Raw genomic sequence first — 18,076 nt, 5'->3', positions numbered from 1 at the left:
TGCAGAGTCCCATTGCTGAAGAGGTTACAATTAGCCAAAGCCAAACACATTGACTGGTCTAAACAGAAATGGTGCTGGTCTAAACAGAAATGGTGCAACATTTTTTGTGGACTGATGACAGCCAGATTGTTCTGTGCGGGTCTAGGAGCTGCAGACAGTTTGTTAGACGACCCCCAAACACTGAATTCAAGCCAAAGTACACTGTGAAGACAGTGAAGTATGATGACACGAGCATCGTGATATGGGGATTTTTCTCATACTATGGTGTTGGGCCTATTTATTGTATACCAGGGATCATTTTCAGCTACTACTCACACTTACATCCAAGGCCCTTATCAATGAAGCCCCTACCTATAAACTCATCTCTGATCTCAAAATACACTCCTTCACGCAACCTTCTCTCTGCTTCTGACCTTCACCTCTCTTCACTTCAGCCCATTCTAGTTTACAAGACTTCTCTTGGGCTTCTTATTTTCTCTGGAATTCTGTGCCTTGATTAGTAAGACTTCTTCTTTCCAAATGGTCTCTAAAGACCCATCTGTTTACGGAACCTTATTCAATGTACCCAAATTAATCAGTCATAGCTATATCATAAATCACAAATTTGTTACTGAAATCTTTATGTCTCAATTGTACCATAACCTTTAGTTTGTAAACTCTTGCAAGTAGGCCCCTTTATTCCTATTGTACTCTGTAAACCCTTGTTTGTTATTCACCATTTTTTTTATATTTTTTATATTTAGTTTATATAGTGACTGAGTTTGTAAAGAAGGCATTACTATTTTTTTTGAACAGCCTAATATTCCCTTTTCTTTACTTTCTATAAAGGAATAACACAAATAACAAAACTTCATGTTTTGATTTGGAATAGAATGTACAGTGATCCCAAAGCATTTGCGTGTATGGAAATAAAAGCTATTACAAGGATTTTGAGCTTTATTCACAAAGCTATAATTCTAAACAAAACTGTACATCTGTAAACGATCAAGTATATTTTATTAGGAAATAAAAAATCGAAATCCAAGGCAAAAAAGTTTGTTAGGTTCCACTAAGATGATGATGGGAAAAAGACACCTTACCTAAAGTTTTCCAGAACGAAAGTAGCTGAATCATAAGAAGGAACAAGTTCACTATCAAGAAAGAAAGAAAGAGATAATGTAAAAAAAAACAAATAACTCATACAAAACAAAATATTTGAGTGAAAAAATATAAATTTAAAGAGCAAGTAAAGGCCCAGATCATCTATATAATATTTTTATGTGGCGCTCGGCTATTAAAAGTATCCAAGTACAGCAGACTATTCAGCCAAGTATACTGGCTATGTTCTCCCTAGCTTCCAATCTTTTAGATCTGACTGGTCTCACCATGCTTGGATCAGCATACACCAGCAGCCTGCAACTCTAGGCAACACTCTCATTCTACCCCATAATTTCCCCCTAACTGGAATAGGAAAAGCAGCCTTATAAGATCTATCACATTACTATTGGCAAAATGTATTTACGGTAATAAAAAAAAATAAAAAAAAGCATACAGTAGATGTATCACCCAGCTTCCAACAATGTTGCTTTTCACCTGCCTTCTTAACCTCATGAAGTATTTAGTATTCGATTAAAGGATGTTTTTATCCATTAAAGCTGTTGCTTGGAAACAAAGAGAACAGCCTTGATATCAGACAAAGGCAGCAAGGTTAATTATGATATTCACCAGAGCCTCAAGCGAAGACTACATGGCTCATTTCACAGGGTCTCTACAGGGAAGGCTTGTGTTAGAATTTGACCTCTGCAACCCTAACAACCACAAGGGCTATTTAGGGTGCCCAAAGGTAACCACCAGTGAACCAGTAATGCTAAATACAACTGTGTATATTGATGCCTTTTAAAGAATAATTTAAGAGCCTATAATAATTATAGCCTACATACTACCTCATATTCACAGATATAATCAATGACTTTTTCCAACGTTATTTACGTTTTAACCCTAGTCGCTCAGATCTGCTTTCAACTCTATAAAAATGAAATTCACTAATCCATGGCAAAGGAGGATTTCTTCAGTAATTCAAGATTTTAATATCAAACCTTTTAAATTTTGTTTTTATGTTATGAAGACAGGGGCGTCTTGAAGCGGTCATTGCCATAAAGGCTTTTCTACCAAGTATTTAATTTCAGTAAGTATGTTCAATACTTATTCTCTGTGTCATTTGACAAATTAATTAATACTGTACTTGGGTGGTTACCAACATCTGGTGTAAATTTCATGTCAATAGCCCTATTAAAAATATATTTAGTGAGAAAAACGGACATATTCAATGCTTATTTTCCATGCTGTAGGTTGATATAAAAAAAGATTGCATCATGTATCCACCCCCTCTGGTGACATGCTGACAACAGAAAATCTATCATTCAAGGATTCTTGAAAGTTTCTGATTATGACACTGGAATTCCAAAGCAGGGTGTTTTATTTGCACCAGTCTATACGGGCTATAAGCAGTCTTGGGACTTTTTTTCTACTGGTATACTTGGACTTTTAATTTAAGCAAAACTCTGCAGTAGCAACCCAATTCCCACCCCTGCCTCGGTTTCCCTCCCTATGAAGCTGTGGTCAGTGTAGCTGCAAGTTTCCTCCAAAATGTAAAGTTTAATTGTGTCCCAATATTCTCTTTTGGATCTCATTTCCAGCACTTCTATTTGCAGATCTTCTACTGTGTATAACAGTTTCCATCAAAGCAGTAGCTCTTGAATTCTACTACTGCCAGCAACAATTCCTTTAAGACTTTAAGTAAGCAAAATGTGATTTAATAGCTAGCAGGCCACCTCTAAATGTAGTAGCCTTTCAGCTGTCAAAGAAGGGAGCAGCTTTAAATAGAAACTTTTCTAAGTCTGTGGCATATACACATATGGTTAAAAACTATATTTACAAAGCATGTAAGCAACTTGTGATAGTAATAAAATGGTCTCTCATAACTGGGGTGTTCTCATATCTATTAAAACTGGTTAATTTGTACATATATGTAAATACTATATATGGGCTGACAATATTAAGGCATAAGCCATATCTAAATTAAGACAAAGCTTTATAATATTTCAATGTAGTACCTTGTGAAATCAGGTGGAACTGGGGTAGTGACAAAGGAAGCCATGGGCTTCCTGTGGACCTGCTGGAACATCATAAGAATTTCTGGACTCTTGGAAATGAGTTCACTTTTACTGCAAGATCGGAGCTGTAAGCAAAGGAGAAAGTTAAGAGAAAAAGCCAACATTTCGCTATTTTTTTTTTTTTTAAATTGAAAAAAAATTTATATTTACAAACAATACTTGCCTTCATTTTAAGTTAAAAAAAAATCTATTTTCAGAATGAATCAATCTTAAAAAGAAATATTAAAATAAAGGGTTAAATTGATGTCTCAATTTAATTTTATTTCAAATGTACTCAGACTCAAAATTAAAAGTAAAGCTAAAGTCATGGTGCAGGCCAGCAAACTATTGGTTCAAAATGCAATATCCAGTAATAATATTTTCACACCACAGTCAAGTCAGCCGGCACGCACATATGACAATGCTGGATGCCTGGATGCAGTCCAATGTGATAGTAACAGATCCAACAAGCCAGAAAGGCATGCACACGAAGGTCTTGTGCAGAATCAATTAGGTCATTTTATTAGTGGAGACCGACAACAGTAGCCTTTCTCAAAGTGAACAAACACAAACAACTTGTGTGTAATTAACATGGTAACTTCTCCAATGTGCCTTTTAACTACTACTAAAGAGTGATTGACTGACCCTAGTATCCAGCTCCTACCTTTGGGTTCTGCTACATTTTGACATACACTACAGAAAAACTATATAATAAATAAAATAAATAACCACAGATATGTTTGCTCCGTGGTCAAGTGGACTAATTATAAACCTCAACCTTTTGCTCTTTAAACTGGTGTCACTCCAGTAAATAACGCAGCTACTGCTTTGATATGGCTCCTGACAGTAATGATAATGTGGTTTGTACAGGTGGGGCTTATGTTCTACTATATTCTTTGTTCCCCCTGACTATATGCTTAATCACATTGCATCTTTTCTGTCTCTTGGTGCTTACTATGTTGCTTTATGCATTGTTTAGGTATAATGACAGATACAATTACCAACATAGTTACATGGACAATCTTAGACTAACGCCTAAAGGTTTCTTTATAAATGTTTTGGTTTTTTTCTTGGAAAAAAACAGGTTTATAGCACCTTTTGCAGGGTTTTTTTTCAGTGGGTTTAGTGTGTATTAAGCATAATGTTATATGTAAAAATTTCTTCTCACATTAGTGATGTAATATGATGTGACAACTAGCTCCTTCCCGCCTTCACATATTAGACACGAGTTGTTTGTGTTTGTTCACTCTGAGAAAGGCTACTACTGTAGCAGAAACCTCAGTCTCCACTAATAAAATGACCTAATTGATTCTACATAAGACATGTGAGTGCAGACCTTTCTGGCTTGTAGGATCAGTAATAATTTTTTGATATCACATCAGCCCTTCAGGCTACACAAACTCAAAAGTTATCACTTTCTAAATACTTTAAGCTATCTTTGAGTTCCCCAAAAATGCTTTCTACAATTCAATTTATTTCTTCTAAATATAAATGCATATAAGCTAAATAATGTTTTACCTGATGTTCCACCTCTTGTAACAGTGACTCCAGAAGCTCAGTTTCTTGTGTCAGAGAGGTCTTCTGACCTGAAATAAATTGATAATGGGTTAAATGTTTCTGTGCAACCGCTGACCAGAAGTTTTCTACTAAAGAAAACATTTGAGGATTCTTATTTAACAACTCCACCCAAATGTAACCAATGAAGTCAATGCAATACTCATGAAATAGTAATACTATTGTAATAATTCATGAACATGTTTTGCTTCCAGAATGGGCCATAAAAACTACAGGTTGCCTATAAATGTTTCAGCCCTGTATTTAGAGAAATATCTTACACAGGTTACATACCCATTAGTGTGATGAGTTTGTTTTTGAGTTGAGTGTCAAGTCTTGCAATCATCATCTCCACTGCATTGCGAATTTCCCGAACCCTCTCATCCTTTGCCCCCCGAACAGCTTCTACATTCCGTTCCTATGGTAAATAATAAATATATATATAATATCACCCTATTGTGTAATGAAACAACTGAAAAAGCTACTTGTGAAGAAACATATTATAGATTCAAGACTGGTACCAAGGAGACAGCTCTTCTCTCTCTCTCTTTTTATTTTACAGCTAAAGAATGATTATTAATCATCTTACCACTTCTTGCACAAGACTAATTAATTCCATAAGTCTGCGGCGAAGTTTTGCCACTTCTTCATTCACTTTGGTGACATGCTGCTCATAGATTTCAGCCAAAGGTTTAAAGGTGTGTCCCCCATGCTAAAACATGACAAATTAATCACATGGTTATTTTATACTGTGCAAAAAGCAAAAGTAAGGGGTGCTTTAATTTACAGCACAGTGAAGGAGATTGTTATAACTTACTGTGGAGGTCAAAGAAAGAAGTGATTTAGCAATACATTTTAGGAAGAAGTTATTTAGCATTTGCATTTCAATTGAAAAGAATGAGTGTTTTAAGTTTTCTACGGAAAATAAACTTACATAGCTTACTTAACTTACATTAGAGGGGTGACCATTTATGATGGTTAAATGGAAAAGGTGTAATATGGGGAGGGGAAAGAATGGGTAGTGTAACTTACAGTTAAGAAAACAGGAAGGCTGATGAAATGGGTAAAAAGTGATGCAATTTAAACACATTATGTCATTTAATTTAATAGGGAATTACAGGGTGAGAATTTATAGTGGGGAAGAAAGGAGGGTATAAATTAAGGGACCTAAAGGAACCATGCTGTAAGTTAAGGCAGAACAAAAGAAAGGGATGCAAAACTGGCCACCTGTCATTTCAAGAAGGTTGAAGTTTACCATGAGATATTATATAGAAGGGATTCTGTGATTTAAGAGGGAAGAATTATTAGGGTCCTGTAAATAATGGTATCAATAAAGAAAGGGGTGCTGATAAGGTTGGGATTATGCGATACATGGCAAGAGAAAGGAAAGTATACTTCACAGTACATTGATTCTAAAGGAACTAAACAGGCATTTTTACTTACCATTCCTCCCCAGAGGGCACACTGATGGCAAATACAAATTTTGCAAGTCCAACAAAAAACACTAAGTTTTTCATGATGATTTTCACATCTGTTAAAAAAAAGAAGTTCATTTTATTGTCTCGTTTACAAATGTGTCAGTGATATTCCAACAGATAAGATTAATTAGAGTCTGGAGTTCATCACACAACTGAGTGTCAGGGGTTTATTGCAACATGCAGAAACATTCTCAAAAAAACTGTTGCCATGATCATCAAATCTCATGCAAGGAATGATTGTAAAATTGCAGAATTCTTAAAGGGCAAGTCAACACCAAAATAAAAATTGTACAAAATGTACATACATTTATTTGTAAACCAAATATAATTATAAATGTGAAACACCTAAATAGGCATTTTTATTCAAAACCAGCAAATCACAACTTTTTACTAAACTTTTCACAAAATTTCCATAAATTCCTCTCACTAAATCTATATAATGTTCCCTCTTGTTTATAATGTTCTGTATTACATTTTATATAGTATTCTCCTGTAAAGGAAAGCCCTAAAAACAAATAAAGCTAGAAATGCCATAATTGATTGATTGAACTAACTGCACTAGCCCAAATGTTTAGCATCTAAAAGTATAATTGCAAATTATAAAAGTAATTAGCAAAGTTGTGCACAGGAGCACACCATCTTGGATTGTATTAGAAGGGTCAGTGACACTGCACATGCTCAGTGTGATTTGGGCAACTGTTGAAATGCTAAGCATAGAGACTTTTGCAAATTATCAACCAGAAAATGAAGATCACCTGTCATATAAACTGATGCTTAAGGGCTTATTATTACATTTTAAAACAATTTACACTGGCTTCTGTGCTGCCATATAATAGGGATCTATATTCATCTCTAATCAGCCACTTATTTTGACATTTCCTATATATACAGAATAATGTAAATGTGGCTAAAACACACAACACATAGTGCAGCATTATTGCCCCAGATCAGGGCTGTCCAACCCCCCCCCCCTTGTATGCCCCCCCTGTGATTCCTTACCTTGTGCAAGATATCAGTACTGAGATTAATTTGTCCCTGCATGTTTACACCTCAAATTGAAATGGTAAATTCCTGCATTGTTCACACCTGTAATCCCCCCTGCATTGTTCACACTTGCAACACACCCTTAAAGCCCTGTACTGTTCACACCTCAGACTGAAACTGCCCAAATTGTTCACCTGGTCACAGCTCATGCAAACCAGAATTGTGCACTGTAAGTAGCACAGTACAAACTGAGTCCAGATAGGTTTCCCTGTTTCCTGTTCTTGTCTGCCTGTTCTATGCTCCTTGTGTGTGCCATACTCTGCCTGTTCTATGCTCCTTGTGTGTGCCGTACTCTGCCTGCCCTATGCTCCCTGTGTGTGCCATAACATTTTAGCCCTTGGTACAACAGAAGGTTGACAGCGCTGCCCTAGATGTAAGTGCAAAAGCACTAAGATGAGCAAAAACTGCAACTCTCTGTGCCTGTGCCTAAATTAATTGCATCCAGGCCATTGGCTACACTCTGCACCTTTCAGAAGCATACCTTACAACATTTGAAAAATGGAAAGAGGGATAAAAAAACCTTGCCCATGTTATGGCCACACCCCCAATTACCATGTCTACTTTACCAAATTTGGCAGGTTGCGAACTTTGAACACATTTGTGGGAGTTTTAGGGCAATGTTTTATGTGTTATTACAGTTTTGCTGTAAGTTTCCCCAAGAGACCTGCTTATCTTAAATAGATACAATTGTATTTTTGCTTATTTTAAATTGTTACAAATGTATCTACATGCAGGGTGTTCTCGGCTCAGCCAAAAAGTCTCTCATTTTACTTGTTTTAGTAACTTTGTATCTATTTCTGGCATTGGTGCCAGAGATCAAAGAGGAACTCAAGACTTTTTACTAAAAAGACAGAATTGTGGGTTACAATCGTGACTGTCCCACAGACACAGGTACCGTGAAAAATGCAGCAGTTCTTTCAGGCACATGGCAAACCAGTGCTTAACACATGCATTAAGACCATTACCCCTTACTTTTTATGGCCTGAGAATTCTTGCATACATTTATGCACCATACAAATGTAATTAATATGCAAAATATAGAGATACTTGGCACATACTTGTCCTTCTCATTTTCCTCATGCTTATTTAAGCTGCAGAGCTGCAAGGTGTCCAGCTGTTGAGTTACCTCCTCTGCCCATCTACAGTTAACCAACTCCCTAAGTTGAAGGGGAGCTCTGCAAGAGAAAAGGAACAAGTGAATTCAATACAAAATATTTCACTTCACTTCCACACTACCCTAACCTATAAAGTTGAGTATACATTTCCTCATGATCCTTTCTAGTCTACAAATGATATTTGATTGAGTTGAGGGGTTTATTTGCTTTTTTAAGCATTATTGACGAGAACTGCGCTGCTGTAGAAGGGAAAAGGCACATGGCCCATATATTTCCTATATTTCAACCAGACCTGGACAGAGAATCTTAAAATCTATTGCGTAATTGCCAAGTGTATTTCCAAAAAGAACCATAAGTTTTTAAAAGTAGGTCACATGATTGTAAATACCAATTACTACTGATTATATGGCATCCCACATCTTTTTATAGAATTTGAAACAAGCCAGCAGTTTTATTTAAAATATTTAGGTGACCCTTATTCATTTGTTTGAGTTTTGCGAGTGGAGATTTATATTATATGTCACATTACTACAACACATGAATGATAACACACAGCTGGTTTTGAGAGTCATCTTGTCACGGCAGTTTTCACAATCTATAAATGTTTTATAGCATTTCCAAAAGTGACATTGCATTGGGGAACCGAGAGACTGGCAGGCCAATTATTACTGCCTGCAGAATACAGGTTATGCCAAAGTGAAGTAAGCCTTTATATTTATGTCAGAGGGCACCTCTGCAGTTAGCAGAAAAATTCATCTACACTGAGGTGTCAGATGGTATTAAATACAAATTAACGCTAATAACTATTAATGTGGTCCATTAGCAACAGTTCTGCTCATCTTGAACTGTACTTAGGATTTAAAAGAGCTTATGAATATTTTTTTCTGAACCGCTCTTCTCTTCCAATAAGTCAAAAGAGACAAAATGGTTGAATGGATTATAAAAATCAATCAAATTGCAGCAAATACAGCTAAAAGGGAAGCAAGATATTTCAAGCCCATAAAATTGTACCCACACCATCCCTGATTAAATCAAATTATCTTCCTCTGCCCACCTTCACCCTTTCTGAATCTGTGGGGTCTTGCAGATAAAGCCTTGTTTCTATAGGTTGCATGCAAAGGTGAACTGTAAGAGGTCAGAGCCACTGTTTTGACACAGAAACCACGTCAGGGCACAGGTGCAGAAACTAGTGGCATTTCTTTCAATTTTATTTTTATTAAATACCACTGCCATCAGCCTTTTTTTGTCCTTTACCCTAAGTAGCAAACTTGAGAGAAATTCAGAGCAAGAGAGGAAATAATTGTGATCAGTTTGATACTGAATCCGGCATAAGCATGTACAATGTAATAACAAACATACATTTTGGCACGTACAGTGTATGCGCAATTACATGTAGATAGCAATATACATGTAATTAATCAATTACATATATTCTAGCCTTTGTATGAGGGGTAATTGATTCTCTCTTTGTAATCTATAATTTACTGCAAAAGTTGGGTTTACACACAGTGGTTACGTGGGAAGAAAATTATCTTACCTGCAATGAGGACACTGAGCCCTTTGCTCAGTTAACCATCTCTAGAGGTGAGAAGATAAACAAAAATTTTATAAGATATCATATACTTCATATGACATTTTACAAGTGATAGAGAGGTTGCAAGTTATATAACACCTATCATTTATCAAATATGCTCTGAAGAAAGTATAAACAATTAAGTAAATAAAAGCACCTAAATATTTGTGACCAAGGAACTATTTGGGGTGAAAAAGTCAACATGCTCTATTAAAGAGCACCAGAACATTGAAAAGCAAATACACAGTAAAATCCCAGTAAATGAGCAAGAACGCAAAATTAAACAAGTCATTAAAGCGCTTACCCTGATGCAGCTGAAACAACAAAGTTTGGAACAGTGTGGGCAGAGACGAGCATCTCTCAACTTCTCCATGCATATAAAACATCTAAAGACCTCGGCTATGCTCTGTATTAAAGATAAAGAAATGGGTATATGGGTATAAAGCCCATAATAGCATTTCACATTAACTCCATGCTACCACAAATCATTCACATTAATATAGTTCCATCACAAATTGCATGTGTATGCAATTAAATGGACCATCTGAGTGGATGTTTACTTAGGCACACATTAACACACAATAATTAGGAATCCTCCCAATGTTTCAGCTAGAATGGCTGCCCACATTGCTACAGACCAGCTCATATATAGTATATGGATTAAAGTATTGCTTCTGCACGCTCACAGTGCAGTACAAGGCAACGGTAAATAAAACAGTACATAATAAGTAATTGTATACAAAACCTTATTTATTTGGTGTTACAGGCCTGAGAGTTTTATTTGTAAAAAAACTTTTACCTACAAGTTGAACGTGACTCTGCATGCTCTAAGACTAAAAGCTGGCCATAGACACAAAGATTTTCGGCCCGTGTGTGGAGTCTACCGACATTTTTCGTACCATGGCAATTGGTCGTTCAGTCGGTCTGATCGGTTATAGGAGAAGGAAAGGCTAAAATTAAGTAAGCTTCATCAGAAAGGTCTATATAAATACACCAGTAAACCCTCAAAGTAATGAGTCCTCTGTCAAAAGAGAAACAGCATTTCTTTCCTTTTATTGTGTACTCCTGGGCTTCTGTCTCAGACTTCCTGTTTTCAGCATAAACCTCCAGGGCAGGGCTTGAGCATGCTCAGTTTGCTCCTCTCCCCCTCCCTCCTCCCATCACTGCTGTAATCTGAGCTCAGAGCTGTAAGTGAGAAGGGAGAGGCTGGAAGTGATGTCACACCAAGTTTATATGGCAGCTTCTATCCTAAACAAACAGACAGTGTCTAGAGCTGGTAAAGCATTCTGCAGAATAAATATAGCATTCTATCTTGCACTATTGTGGCTAATCTGTTGGCAATAAACTGTCTTGGAGCTTTCCTTCTCCTTTAAAAGATTTAAATCGGCTACCGATAATATCTCTGCATGTATGGACGATATCAGTGGGAGATTGTCATTATTATTTGTGGGACATAACTGTTGTACTTTTGCGGTCTGTAAATAAATGGCCCGAGCATCATGTGATTTGTTCTACTACTTTATATTAATCTGAATGGTTACTTGCAGGTCGGAAGATTGCCACAGACGATCGGTTGTCCGATATAGGTGCTATAATCTGCACGTCTATGGCCAGTTTAGGGACATTAGATTATTTTGCAGTTGTTTGTGTGATAACGTGGCATTAACATATTGGGATGAGGTGGTGGTCATACATGATGATACTTGATTGGTTTTAATTTGAAGACTTCTATCATGTAATATGTTTTTTTTAAAATTAATATTGACACAAAGTATTTCCCAAAAGACAAAGTGATTATACCCTGTGATTATGAATGAGAGGATTAGAGCACAATATAATATTCTACATCAAAATAAGACACTTGTATATAAACAAGCCGTAAACCTTAAGGCTGCAGTAAACCGATTTATTCAGCATGGCAACAAGAGAAGGTGGATCCAACATTGTTATCAAAAACTTTATGGCCCCACTAATAATAGATCTTTGTGACAAGCAGAGGGCCATAACCCAAGGCGTAAATAGCAACTGCTCTCTGCACTAGAAAAGACAAATTTCGGGTTTTTAAGTTACCAGGAGCACTTTTTGCCACCCCTGGTAACATGCACTAGCAGGACTTCATGAAACGTAAATGTTTAGGTAAACCGTTCACTCCCAGAAAGTGGGAAAGGTTACTTAAATTATTATTGCAAATACCTAGGCAAATGCCTTCTCTGGCTGCCAATTTTCTCACAAATTAAGATTACCAACACTCAAATTCATTGGCCGAAATAATGAAGCCCTCGCTTAGTCTTCACGCAGTCAATGTTCTGCTTCTTACCTTTTCTTCTTATCACTTCATCCCATTCCCAACTGCAAGACTTCTCTCAAACTTCTACCTGTCTTGGGAATTCCCTGCTACAAGTTATCAAACCCCTACTTTCCTTCCAAACCTTCAAACGCTCCCTAAAACCCACCTGTTTAGAGAAATGTTCAATGCTTCTTCACTGATCAGAAATCAACTTGTAAAAAATCCATAAACTAAATCAATGTAGCTCAGTTCAATTCTATTATCACGGGGCATATATTCCCTGCTAATGAACCCTTACGGATTTAATTATCGAACTTGAATCCTTTTAACCGGCATGTACAATTGAATTTAACAGTGAAAACCTCTCCAAATAGCATAAATTGCTCACCCAATATCCACAATGACCCGGGTGTATAAACCCCAGGGCCCACGTTTCTGGCTTTGCAAATACTTCAACCATGCATGACCAAATTGAACGAGTGGCCCTGGTGCATCACCCCGAACCCGTAGCAAAAGGTGAATTGCATTCAAGGACAAGAAATTGGCAAGCACTCTGTATTCCAATCGGATAAAACAAATACGTTTATTTTAGTAGGTTAAAAGCATCAAAGAATCCTGACGTGTTTCGTTTCAAAGAAACGTAGTCATAGGCATAATCTGCATTGTACCAAACGGCTTTTTAAAATCCAAATGGGGAAATTACATAATCGATTAATTATTTTCAATTGAAACAAACAAGCCTTATTTACATATCATTCGTTGTTTCTATAACTAGCCGAAACAAATAATAAACATGTATTCAAACAAATAACATGAGATGTCTTGGATTAAATTCACTTAAGAACTCAGTGAAAGCTTTTATTTTACTAAAGCATAATGCAACATTGTGTCGTGTTATATGCCTTAACTCGTTACGTGTTTTCATAAAATGCCCTTGGTCCAATCATCTCACAAAACTTTCATTTCATGACTGTATACTACAACATTGTGCTTTCTCCTTGCGCTTAACTAATTTCATCTTATATTCATATAGTCTATCCATCTGGGATATCATAGAACCAATTATAGTGGCTCCCATCATAATTAATGAAGAATTTTGTCAGATATCTTTTAATAGTACAGAACAGCCAATTAATTTACATAATCGACTAAATTTCCTTCTACCCAACATGTAAATAAACTATTCAATATACACATATGTATACATATATATAATACATGTGAATACCGTGTATATACAAAAACAAAATCTGAATCAAACCTATACCTATAAATTCTCAAATTCCAACAAATTAAAAAAAAAAAATCTTTCACTGAGTTCTAAAGTGAATAAAATCCAAGACACCTCATGTTATTTGTTTGAATACGTTTATTATTTATTTTGGCTAGTTATAGAAACAACGAATGATATGTAAATACGGCTTGTTTGTTCAAATAGAAATTAATTAATCGATGATTATTATCATTATTTTGAATTTGAAAAGCCGTTTGGTACAGTGCAGATGCCTATGACTACGTATCTTTGATGTGAAATGCATCAGGAAACTTAGATGGTTTTAACCTGCAGAAAAAACGTATTTGTTTTATCCAACAAGTGGAATACGGAGTGCATATGCAAATTAGGGGTGGAAAGGGGAAAAAAAATTTACTTCTTTGTTTTGTGACAAAGTCACACAATTTCCCTCCCGGCCCCTAATTTGCAGATGCAAATTAGGATTCGGTTCGGCCGGGCAGAAGGATTCGGCCGAATCCGAATCCTGCTGAAAAAGGCTGAATCCCGAACCGAATCCTGGATTTGGTGCATCCCTAATTAAAATGATGTAATCAGTTTGTTATTGTAAAAACACTATGTTATAAATTAGTGTAAAGTGCTTTGTGACTTGCTGGAGACATAAATCTAAAGTATGATGATCTAATAACACATACATACATACATAAAAAGAGACAAAGAAACCAATTTCTCATTTCCAAACTGCAGACCAAAAGGTAGTTGAATGTCTACACAAAATTCGCATCATTAACCATTGATCCGTTTCCAGACAACACACTTGTTATGTTTGCTGCTAGTCTGCAAACACAGCAATTATTGTTAGGTGACACAATAGCAATGTTACGGCACAGGATTTAGCGAACCAAAACTATCAACAGATTCAGTCTGTATAAATTCATAATGTTGTTCTATAATCCATCAGTATCTAGAATTTCAGCTCTCGGTGAGCCCAGACCGCTCGCCCTCCACCACATGCGTGCATGTTGAATAGGAGTAGAGTTGAGGTACTCACGGGCGGTGGTGGGAGTGGGGGGGGGGGACAAGTGCTTGGATAGAGTTAGGTCAAAGAAGTGGCACATGCCTAGTGCCACTCCACTGTTGTGCCTTAACCATGCTGCTCTTCTGCCAACCCCTAGTCCTAGCCCTGGATCTTAACCAATTTGACCACATCATGCCGATGTGGTCAGACGGTTGAATCACATTGGGAACTGTGTAAATTTATAGGGAAAAAAGAGCACATCCACAGTCTCAGGTGTCCTAACACAACAGAAATTTCCATCTTTCTAAATGAGAAATAAGTCAAAGAAACCATAGGTTTGGCCCCAAGGATACGTATACATAGTCAGGCATTGCCAACTCAGCAGTCAATATTAGACAGGCTATGGTCAACTAAAATAAAGGGGGTAACAAAATGAGCTTTGGGGGGTCTGATAAAATAAATGTTATTTTGTTAATGTTTATTGGCATGTAATCATGTAATGAACTATGTATTTTATATGATGTGTTTTGTTACTACAATGGGACAACTTTGCTATGTAAAGCACAACTCAAAACATGTACACTGAGAAGCAGTTCTGTCCATCACACCCTGGTGCAGAGGACTAGAAAATATAGAAGCAAATGCAGCGCCACGCATATATCAGGACTACAAAAGGTGTGAGTTATTGGAGGAAAAAAAAGATGCAATTTCATGCTTTTGGTGGTGCCTTTGGGCCAGGGCATGCACATTACATGCCAAGTTGACTGAATTGGGATCAGCAACATTTTTAAACAAACACACAGGATTTCAGGTTAGCAACTGTGCTCTTCTTTTAGACCAATTCATGAACTAGGGCCCCTAATGATGATATGTATTCTTTGTTATTATTGTATGATACGCTGGGCTCGGTACTTAGTGCCACGATTTGATAAAATGTAGCAGTTTACAGTTTGATTTAATAAGTGAAATGGGTCAGTTTGCTTGTATGGAGGATCTTTTTCAGGGTTCTGCCCCACCTTATTTTTGGAACAATGAAGACACCTTCTAATAGGGTGGAATGAATCCACTAATTAAACACTACAGCCACAAAAGTCAGTGTACAAAAAAAGCTCATTCACAAATGTTACATATGATTAACAGATATCTTTAGGAAGGACACCTATAAAATACACATCAACACATACACATCAACGTATCATAGGTGACCAGTTTTGGATCTGGTAACCCACATATGTGACAATTGGCCTTGTCCTTCGTCTCTCACCTCCACGCTTTGCTCATCCATCTCCTCCAGCTTGGGCTCTTTGATCTTGCAGTAGTGCAGGGATTTCTTCCTGGACCTGAAGTAGGTCAGGTACCTGACGGTGCTGCACAGACAAGTCAGAAAATGATCAGTAAAACGCCCCCTTTCAGCTGCAGACATGCAGCAGCCGGGACAGTGAAGGGAGACAAGGGGGACAGAAGGACACAAAGACTAGCGGACAGATGGCGGCTGAACATTCACGATATGTTATGCCTGTACTGATGGAAAATGGGGAGATAACTAGCAGCAGTCATTTATAACACTGGAACCTGCAGCCGCCATCTTTATCCGGCGCTTGTTACTCAGAAACCAGCGACGCCGCACTGAAAAGACAGGGAGGGAGGCGAGGCCAATACGTCACGGCGCTCGAAGCTGCATGGAAACGTCAACTCTTGCAGCCAATCAGCAATTCTCGTTTATGCTCGCCTCCATTACTCGCCACCTTCCATTTAGTTGGCGGGTCAGTATGTAGCTGATTAGTATTCGGACCCGAAAAAAAACCCAGGGGCGATTGTATCACTTTTTAATTGCTAAAAAAACAAAAACCTGTAGATGGCGTAGTACTTTAGGTTATGGGAAGCGATAGCTGCAATTTATGCAGCAAATGTAGGTCAGCGTCAGTTGTTTAGAGGATTACTTTAAAGGAACAGTAACGCCAAAAATTAAAAATGTTTTAAAATAAAAATATAATGTACTGTTACCCTGCACTGGCACAAACGTTGTGTTTGCTTTAAAAACTCTACTATAGTTTATATGAAAAAGCTGCTGTGTAGCCATGGGGCAGCCATTCAAGATGGTAAACAGAGAAAAGTCACAGGATACACATCAGACTAGCTATGTAGTTTACAATGGGATTCTATAGAGCTTATCTGTTATCTGCTGTGTATCCTGTGCTTGAATGGATGCCCCATGGCTACACAGCAGCTTGTTTATATCAACTACAGTAGAGTTTCTGAAGCAAAAACACCACTAGTGCAGTTCAACACTGCATTATATTGTCATTTCTTTAAAACGCTTGTATTTTTTGATGTTACTGTTCCTTTAAAACCGTTTAACCAGGCAAAATTGGGAAAAACGATTATTTCCAGACACCGACCAGTAAGGGATCATTTCAAAATGAATCAGTTAATAGTGCTGCTCCAGCAGAATTCTGCACTGAAATCCATTTCTCAAAAGAGCAAACAGATTTTTTTATATTCAATTTTGAAATCTGACATGGGGCTAGACATATTGACAATTTCCCAGCTGCCCCAAGTCATGTGACTTGTGCTCTGATAAACTTCAATCACTCTTTACTGCTGTACTGCAAGTTGGAGTGATATCACCCCTCCCCCCCCCAGCAGCCAAACAAAAGAACAATGGGAAGGTATATTAACAGCTCCCTAACACAAGATAACAGCTGCCTGGCAGATCTAAGAACAACACTCAATAGTAAAAACATTCAGTTACATTGAGAAGGAAAAACAGCAGCCTGCCAGAAAGCATTTCTCTCCTAAAGTGCAGGCACAAGTCACATGACATGGGGCAGCTAGGAAATTGACAAAATGTCTAGCCCCATGTCAGATTCCAAAATTGAATATAAAAAAATCTGTTTGCTCTTTTGAGAAATGGATTTCAGTGCAGAAGTCTGCTGGAGTAGCACTATTAACTGATGCGTTTTGAAAAAAACATGTTTTCCGATGACAGGATCCCTTAAGTTATAGGAACCTAAAGGGTCAGGCATATATACAGAAAAAAATTCTTATTTATATGTCATCCCTTTAATGCTGCAGTTGCTGTAAAATCTAGGAGCAGCGTTGAGGGAGGTACCCGTCACCTACTCAACTGATATGTGCATTGTGTAAAGCTGGCTATACACAGGCAAATTTAGGCTGCTGATTTGGCCCCTTCAGACATAAAGGTGTTGTTCACCTTCCAACACTTTTTTCAGTTCAGTTGGTTTCAGATAATTTACCAGAAATAAAGTTTTTTTCCAATTACTTTCTATTTTCTATGTGTAACTGTTTTTATAATTTTGAAGTATAAAGTGTAATTTTTCACCTTCCAAAAATAGCTCTGGGAGGGGGTTGCCGACCCTCTAAACCAGTGATCCCCAACCAGTAGCTCGTGAGCAACATGTTGCTTTCCAGCCCCTTGGATGTTGCTCCCAGTGGCCTCAAGCAGGTGCTTATTTTTGAGGCAAGTTTTCTCTGCATAAAAACCAGGTGTACTGCCAAACAGAACCTCAATGTAGGTTGACAATCCACATAGGGGCTACTAAATGGCCAATTACAGCCCTTATTTGGCACCCCAGGAACATTTGTCATGCTAGTGTTGCTCCCCAAATCCTTTTACTTCTGAAT

The 18,076-nt window shown here is 37.3% G+C and overlaps 1 protein-coding gene across 3 annotated transcripts in view; it reads right to left on the bottom strand.

The window, feature by feature from the left end:
* trim37.S (tripartite motif containing 37 S homeolog) overlaps positions 1 to 16,095 on the bottom strand; it is a 45,911-nt gene extending 29,816 nt beyond the window's left edge. For 2 of the 3 annotated variants that reach the window (XM_018249655.2, XM_018249656.2), the window contains exons 1-10: positions 15,696 to 16,095; positions 10,200 to 10,301; positions 9,860 to 9,900; positions 8,266 to 8,382; positions 6,129 to 6,216; positions 5,275 to 5,397; positions 4,980 to 5,103; positions 4,650 to 4,717; positions 3,093 to 3,217; positions 1,080 to 1,130 (exon numbers count right to left, since the gene is read on the bottom strand). In XM_018249655.2, coding sequence (XP_018105144.1) covers positions 1,080 to 1,130; positions 3,093 to 3,217; positions 4,650 to 4,717; positions 4,980 to 5,103; positions 5,275 to 5,397; positions 6,129 to 6,216; positions 8,266 to 8,382; positions 9,860 to 9,900; positions 10,200 to 10,301; positions 15,696 to 15,854 — 998 coding nt within the window. In that variant the 5' untranslated portion in view covers positions 15,855 to 16,095. The remainder of the gene's footprint in view (positions 1 to 1,079; positions 1,131 to 3,092; positions 3,218 to 4,649; positions 4,718 to 4,979; positions 5,104 to 5,274; positions 5,398 to 6,128; positions 6,217 to 8,265; positions 8,383 to 9,859; positions 9,901 to 10,199; positions 10,302 to 15,695) is intronic. The other variant, XM_041584107.1, reaches the window with a different exon arrangement.
* Between the last annotated feature and the right edge of the window lie 1,981 nt (positions 16,096 to 18,076).

This window comes from Xenopus laevis, chromosome 2S (assembly GCF_017654675.1).
Source record: "Xenopus laevis strain J_2021 chromosome 2S, Xenopus_laevis_v10.1, whole genome shotgun sequence".
Lineage (NCBI taxonomy): Eukaryota > Metazoa > Chordata > Amphibia > Anura > Pipidae > Xenopus > Xenopus laevis.
Note: the sequence above shows the minus strand (reverse complement) of the source record. Positions and strands in the feature narration are given on the sequence as shown.